Source organism: Neopelma chrysocephalum, unplaced genomic scaffold (genome assembly GCF_003984885.1).
Source record: "Neopelma chrysocephalum unplaced genomic scaffold, ASM398488v2 Primary Assembly neopelma1_69, whole genome shotgun sequence".
In the NCBI taxonomy this organism is placed as follows: domain Eukaryota; kingdom Metazoa; phylum Chordata; class Aves; order Passeriformes; family Pipridae; genus Neopelma; species Neopelma chrysocephalum.
This window is the reverse complement of record NW_020897729.1, coordinates 11,047,993-11,055,952: the sequence shown is the minus strand read 5'-3', so window position 1 is coordinate 11,055,952 and position 7,960 is coordinate 11,047,993. Positions and strand designations below refer to the sequence as shown.

The window sequence follows — 7,960 nt, the reverse complement described above, 5'->3', positions numbered from 1 at the left end:
ATAATCACCAATAAATATAATCACCAATAAATATAATCACCAATAAAAGCACGAGCACATTCTAAAAGCAATAACCGGACGTGCACCGAGGGCGCTTCCAGCTTGGTGGAAGCAACGCAGGGAACTTCCAGCCTCACCTGCAGGATGCAGCTCATGATGTCAGAGGCGATTTTGGCATGTGGTGCATCCTCCTCCCTGCCCGAGGGCCCCAGGTTGTGCTCCAGGCAGGACTCCCAGAGGGCCACGAGGGCCCGGCCGTGCCGCTCGATGGAGGCGGTTTCGCGCAGGGCCGTGGTGATGCGGGTGATGCAGATCTCCACCACGGCCTGGTCGTTGTCGTTGCTCTGGTAGTCCTGGGGCATATCAAAAAGACATCTCCCGATCAGCTGGGTTTCAAGGGCCTCACAAAATTCACCCGAAGACACGAAGTTTTTTGTGGCAGGGTCCCTTTTCCCGCTTCCGCCGTTACAACGGATGTTTAGTGGGATTAAACACAGAAATTAGTTCATCCCACTGGTTTAGGTCTTAATTCTCATTGCTGTGAAGGTATGGATTATGTAACCTCATGTTAATCTTTAATGTGCTTTAAATAACTATTTAATAAAAATTATTATAAAGATGAAGTTGAAATAGCTTTAAAGGAAATCCAGCTGTGGGGAACTGGATTTCATTACCACATTTTTAAATCTTACACTTGGCTCTTCAGGTGGTTTTATTTTTTTATAGAAACTTAAATTGTGTATGCCTCTGTTTTGAATATTTTACTTATACATTTAATCTCATGACAAAGTATCCTGGCCAGTGTTTCACTTACTGCAGCTGAACTAATTATCCTGATTTGCTCCAGAGCTTCGGAGAGGCTCCCTTCGATCTCAGCATCCTCCAAGGAGAAGAGATCCCCCGCCCGGGAAAGGTCCTTTTGTGCCAGAACCAGCCCAAAAAGCTGATGCATGGCTGTGCTCAGCCACCCCCTGAGGGCACCATGGGTATGAACCACTCAGATGGGGACAGGATGGAGACAATCCTGGGGAGCAGGGATCAATTTAATATGAGGAATAAATCTCAGGTGTATTTCAAGACTTCCTTGGCCCCAATCTAAAAGGAAAAGGGAAAAAAAAAAGAGAAAAATTAGCAAATGCATTGACTGTCACGTTCCAATTTAGCAAAGGTTTTTAAATGGTGTGTGAAAGCCTCAGACAGGATCTCCTGAACCAGGGACATCCTTAAACACAAAGTGCATCTTGAAGGACCTTTTAGAATCATAAAATCCAAGAATCCTGGAAGAGACCTTAAAGCCCATCCAGTTCCACTCCCTGCCATGGCCAGGGACACCTTCCACTAATCCCAGGTTGCTCCAACCTGGCCTTGGACACTTCCAGGGATGGGGCAGCCACAGCTTCTCTGGGCAAAACCTGTGCCAGGGCCTCCCCACCCTCTGCCTAGAGATTTTTTGCCCTTAAACACCAAATAGCTTGAAATGAGCTAAACAATACACAGCTTAATAAATAAACCTAAGGGTTTTTTTCATCTGAATAAATATTACCCGAGCAGGCTGGTGACTGGACCAGCTGATAAGGGCTGCAAAGCGCCTTTCTATGGTCAGCAGCAGAGCAGAGCTCCAGGAGGTGGGTGAAGCCTCTTCCTTTGCTTTCTGGGGTTGTTTGTTTTGTCTTGACTCCCGAAAGCCATTATTAGCAAGATGGAGAAGATAACGACCCTTGTTGAGAAAAGAACAGTCCGTTTTGTTGCCAAAACGATTCCTGTGGTCGTTTCAACGCGTGCAAAGCAAAGGCAAAAGCAGAAAGGAGCTCCTGAGACTGCAAAGCCCGAGGTACAAACGGGCTGGACCCTCCTGAGAGCCCCGATGGCACAAACCACCCCCACCGGAGAGCCAGGGATGATGTGAGCTCGGGTCGGGGGTGATGTGCCCGTTGTTCTCGCTCTCAGCAAGTCTCAAGTTCAAAAACAAAAGCTCGACAAGCCACGGACACAAACTGACGGTTTTACCTGCTCAGGGTTCCCCCCGGGCCATCCTCGGCGATGGGGAAAAGGTGCTCTGGGGACAAAGTTTGACCCTTGGCTCTGCCCTCCTGCCACCCCCGGGGCAGCATCCGAGGGCACGGCGGGCAGAGAGCTCCGGGCTCGGGTGGCAGGCGCTGAACCCGAGGCTGTTCATTGCGGTGCCAGGAGGGAGGCACGTCAGGAATGCAGAATAAAGCAGCCTAAAAGTTACCCATGGCTCTGTCAGGTGACTGCAGGAACCCAAATGCAGAGAGAGGGCCTTATCTCTGAATGAGCTGCTCTGTTTCCAGGGCTAAACACAAAAGCCTAACTCCACTTGAGGGCAGTTGTTTTTAATAGAGAAAAGAGAACTCTGTGTTAGTGAAAGCTATACTTCCCTGGGAAGGAGGTAAAAAAACCCCCTCGGTAAGCTCACGCTGTTTGAAAGAAAAAGAACAAGTGAACAGACCTGCTACAGAGGAGAATTTCTGGCCAGAGGAATCAATGCTGTCGTTCTGTAACCTTTGCATGAGCACAAAAGAGGGGCTGAAGTCTGCTTTGGCTTTTAACATCGCTCTCAGAAGCAGCACAACAAAACGTGCCCACGAAATGCAGAGAAATGCTGCAGGAAGGAAGATCCACTGAACCCTCCCTTTGATCAGCTGCTCTGAAACTCAGCAGCCCCTTCCTCAGGATCTGGGCTCCACCATCCTTGTGGGTCCCTTCCAGCTCAGGGTGTTCTGTGATCCTTGGCCTTTGGCAGACTGTGCCCTGCTCAGGGTGTTTCTGCACAGGAAAGGTCCTGATCCCCACCTGAACAGATATTTTGATGTGGGTTTTATAGACAGCACTAAGGACAGTGCAGAGAATCATTGACTTACCACGAGCTCTTTGAAATGGAATTATAGGAAATCTTCCTAGTGCCTATACTGTGTAACAGTGCTGAAAACACTTCCCTTGCATAGGGATTAAATTGTTCCTTCAGCATCTCCTTGCCCACTGCAAGGTTGTGCTGTTTGCTGCTAAATGGGCAGCTGGCACTGGGGAGAAGGGAAAACAATCATGTGCCTTATAAAATGTCATTTTTAATTACCTTTTTTTTTTTTTAAAGGGTCGGTTTGGATGATTAAATTGCTTCAGGGTTAGGGTTAGAGATGTCCCATCACTTTGAGGCCACATCACCTCAACTCCACATCACCCACACCTTCCCATGGCCAAAACATGGGGAAAAAAGCAGCAACTCCAGGCAGGAAAAAAGCCTCAGTGTATAACACAGGCCATTTCCACTGGTTCCTGGTGCAGTCCCACATCTAATTCAAAGGTTTGATCAGATTTTCAACACCTCCTTTCCCTTTTCATGACAAGCTGAAAGAGCCACACAGTTCCCTGGGCCCTTGAAGCTGTTCCCCTCCAAGGTGAGTGTCTCCACTTGCTGCAGGCACAGCATTCTTACCAAAGCTCCTTATCACAAGCAATCACAATGAAAGGCAGCCTGACAGGTTTCAGAGCTTGAAGGGACTGAATTGGTCTGTTTGCAAAATAATTCCCCCAATAATAGAAGATTAACAATAAAAATTCCATGTAAAAGGGCAGCTGGACCTAAGGGCATCCAAAAGCCAATTGAACTTTGAGCTAAAAGGCTGAGTCTCCCAGTTTACCAGGAACTCAGGTCCTGCAGAATGACATTAGAAGGACAGGAAAAAATATCTTTTAAACCAAAGAGGATAAAAATTTTTATATTTTCAGTGAAGGAAGTTCTACAAAAAAATAATGACTTTCCTTAGCTTCCAAAGAAATGTAAATACAGCTGCTTAATTTTATTTATGAAAAAAACACAACCTTCAAAGAACTGTGCAATAATATTATTAATCTGATTCCATGCTAAGCAACATAAATCAGGGAAACTTTGACTATATTTAAGGAATTTTAGGAAGCCCAAGCCCAGGGAGAGGGAAGTGATCTGAGAATTCCCCTTAAACGGAGAGTTTGGTGTTGAAGGATTGTGAGGACAAAGGTCTTGCTTTACCGTGGGGATCTTGGGCAAACCAGAGCCCAGGGCTTTGACCACCTGTAAAAAGGCAAAGGAAACAATAAAATGCATTTCCTTACCTGGCAGACATGTGTCCATGCTGAGCACACGGGGTTATGGGAAGGGCTTGGGATCCCTCAGAGGAAAGATGCTACAGGAAAGCAGAAGTAAAATAATATTAGTGACTCTTTGCCTGTCCAGCACTGTGTGTGCAGACTGGAAATACACCTCAGGATGCACAGGAACACAACTGAGGGTTCTGCCAAACAGGGTTTAATAGTCAGGACACAGCCCCATAAAGACCAGGACTCTGGGGGGTTGGTGATGTTCTTCACACCTGGAGTGTGAACAGAGAAAGGTTTGGACTTCCATCCTCTCAGAGGGTGGGGAGAAATGTTTGCAGCAACTGCAAATATTTAAATATTTAAATTAAATATTGAATAAAATATTTAATTTTATTTTCCTTTTCCATATATAGGAGGAAGATTAGAATCCTCTCCAAGGCAAACTTGGAATTTGAGGCAGAATTCCCTTCTCTTGAAATTCTTCCTCTCCACCTTGCAGGAAAAATCTGCTCTGTGGAATTTCTGTCTCAAACAGCTACAGAAGTTTTAATATCACCAAGACTGTTGGACACCTCCTTCCCCCCCCTACGCCCACCCAGGGGAACAAAAAAGGCCTGGATACATTTCCCAAGAACATTCACATATGCAATTTATGGACAAAATATTACAGATATTTCAGAGAACCTTTACCCTCCACGCTATAAAAATAAATCTAATTATTAGTATTTTTGAAAAGCATTAACTCACTAAAACAGAGCATTCTTCCAAAATTTGGAAATAAAGTCCTTTACATTTTTCAGTGAAAGAAAAGGATTAAAGATTATATTGAAAGAGCATCATTTTCACACAGGGTGAACAGACTACAGCAGTTCCCATGGGATAAGAACATTTCAACTCTTCCCACAAGACAACCATTGTTTCCCACAAGCCTCTCGTGTTTTTTTCTGTCATGACAGGTTTCCACACTTCATGTCCTGAAATCCCACGGATGCTGAGCTGGACCAGATGATGACACAATAACTGATGAAGTCTACTAATTAGGCTGGGGTTAAAACTGGGGTTTATTAATGAAACACCTCGCTCAGTCCTGGAGCCCTGGGCTGACCTGCTCTCAACATCCACCTCTTCCACAGAAGGAAGCAGAATAATCAGAGGAATTACACAGCCTTTTAGGATCATCCCCTCCTAGCAGAGTTCCAGGGCTGCACATCTCACAGTCTGGAGTAAGTCCAGTGTCCTCCCAGGTGGGTAAATAACTCCCCCCATGATAAACTGCCTCGCTCTGCAGGTTTTGTGGGGCCAGGGCTGATGAAGTGAGGCAGATTTCACACCTCTGAGGCAATTTTGGCTCTATAATCCATGCAGAACCCACTGATGCAGAGGGGGACGAATGGATTTAGGAACTTCCCAGCAAACAGATAACTTAATCAATTATTTTATAAATATCTACTTGGTAATTTACCTGCTGCCAAGGCAGCTTTCTGTAGTTTTCAGCACATAAGGAATCCCAAAGGTTTCCATTTGCCTGCTGTTTCAGCACACACCAGTGCTATATATAACACTTCATAAGACTTGGCATTTTTCAACATCAGGAAGACAGATCTGTAAGAGTCCCATGCCTAAGTATCTTAATGATATTAAAATATTACACTAAACTAAACAACACGCTGCCAAGATGGAATAAATTGCTTCATAACAAGCACCAATTCACTCACTGTCACGGTGCTGCTGTCAAAAGCTGCTCAGCTTTAAGTGTTGCTTAACAGGCTTTTATATCTGTGACATATTTTCAAGACTGTAGTGATGTTACAGAAAAAGAACATTTTACAAAGGGAATAATATGTATTTCTGTCTAAAGGGTGAAGGAGGCAGAGCAAGAGGGACCACAGGATAGGGTCAGAATACAGGAACCCTGTCATGAAAAATGCCACTGGTAGCAAAAATTGGACTAGAGCAATAAATAAATAAATGCACAACCACTGAACCTCAAAGTCTCCTGAAACAGCAGCCACTGAATAATCATTGAACATCCTGGAGTTCCTCCCAGGTGCCTGGGAATCCACTCCAGTGTCTCTTCAGCTCACGATTTAATAGGACCAAGTGTATTCCCAGCATGTCAAAGTCCCCCAAAAGTAAGACATTAATTCTACAGCACAGGGGACAAAGTGCCCCTGAGTGAGGGGAGGGAAAGGAAACCCATGGGAGCCCCAGGATGATCCAGGAGCACTGCAGGTTCATGTCCAGCTGTCACACACACACACAGGCACTGCTTTTCTTCCTGTGGCACTTCCAACATCACTGATACATTTCTACATCCAACAACCACAGCTCTGCATTCAGAGAAAAACCAGCAACAGCCCCACTGTTAATGACTACGTTCCCTCAAAAACCTCTTCCATTATTTAACACTTGGATCTGCTGCTCAACTTCTTCCCGTGCGCTAATTTATTCATCGTTGCAAACGTTCCATGAACACACATTAAGTTATTCATACCTCTCAGAAGGGAAACCTCTGAAAAACATTAATAATTGAAGGCAAATTGTCGCTCCTCAGAGAAATTCGGGTGGGATCCATCGCAGTTGTCAGTGCCCCTTCCATCCCCCTGCCTCTGGAATGTGAGGCTGCTGGCACAGCCCTGTCAACCCAACCGTACAGTCTGTGCAGTTACCCTGGAGTTGTCATGTGGAATCAAGCAAACAAATATCTTCTCTCCGTTTTTTCCCCAACTCCGGCGCTCGAAAACAGCTCAGGACTAATTCCTCACCCAGCTTAACTCCAGCAGCAGCTCGAGTGAAAACGCTCCGGGCTCGATATGGAATTTGAATTAGTTAAAAGGATTTATCAACAGCCAGTGGTTACATTCAGTTAATTAATAACCTGCTTAAGAGTAACAAGGAAATTGCAGAAGTTAATATTACTTATGGGGCCTCTTCTCAGAGGTTGGTGGGAAGGTTGGACCCCATCAGCATCTTTGGAGGAACAGGAGCCAAAGCAAAAGTCGGGAAGGAGCAGGACAGTGGAGGAGACACATCCTTTCACCTGACACCCAGCTCCCAGATCTCCTGAGGAGGAACTGCCCAGGTGGAACCAGTGCCCAGGACCTGAACACCTCCAAAGCTTGGCAGCTGCAGTGGAGGGATGATTTCTAAGTCATTCCATGGCATTCTGCACATACCTGGCTGTGCTTCCCTTCCACATTAACCATGGCTGGATGCTTCTCCCCTTAACTTCCCTCTGATAAAGAAATCCCAGATTCCCAACAAGTCAGCCTTAACTCAGACCTCCCCTACATCCCCACAGATCCTGTCCTGGGAGGGCACAGGAGCAAAGCCACCCTGGGAGTGCCCCAGCACTGACATTTTTCTAATAACAGCCAAAGAAATATCAAACAAACCAACTCACAAGGGCCAAGTGGAAGGTCAGGCACTCTCAGCCAACTGCTGGGAGAAAGGAAAGGCTGTTTGCCCAGAGATAATGAGGAGAAATGTTTGTACCATTCTTGTCAGGGCTTTTTTAATACTAAAAGAACCTCTAAACCCAGTTTTAAAAGCTCTGCTCCCCAGAACACACAGTCAGCCACACGAGTCCTCAACTTTGAGGGCAGTTCCTCCAAATAGCTTTTTTGCTCCTGCTCATTGCACCACAGCCTCTAAATCAAATACAGAATTAATGGGGGGTGAACACATTCTTTTAATGATGTTAAGTCATTGCTGTTGTTCTTTAAGTAAAATGCAATTGTGTGTTCTCTACAGCTCCCCTTTGACTTAGTAAGTACACAGAGAGCACAGCTGCCTTCTCTCCTACCCTTGTGAGACTGTAAAAAAATTGAGATAATAGCAGAACTTAAATATTCTCAATCTAAAA

The 7,960-nt window shown here is 45.4% G+C and overlaps 1 protein-coding gene across 3 annotated transcripts in view; it reads right to left on the bottom strand.

The window, feature by feature from the left end:
* VEPH1 (ventricular zone expressed PH domain containing 1) overlaps positions 1-6,893 on the bottom strand; it is a 60,142-nt gene extending 53,249 nt beyond the window's left edge. For 2 of the 3 annotated variants that reach the window (XM_027685703.1, XM_027685705.1), the window contains exons 1-4: positions 6,590-6,893; positions 4,111-4,181; positions 815-1,095; positions 138-353 (exon numbers count right to left, since the gene is read on the bottom strand). In XM_027685703.1, coding sequence (XP_027541504.1) covers positions 138-353; positions 815-952 — 354 coding nt within the window. In that variant the 5' untranslated portion in view covers positions 953-1,095; positions 4,111-4,181; positions 6,590-6,893. Of the gene's footprint in view, positions 1-137; positions 354-814; positions 1,096-2,882; positions 3,042-4,110; positions 4,182-6,589 lie in introns of all 3 variants that reach the window. The other variant, XM_027685704.1, reaches the window with a different exon arrangement.
* Between the last annotated feature and the right edge of the window lie 1,067 nt (positions 6,894-7,960).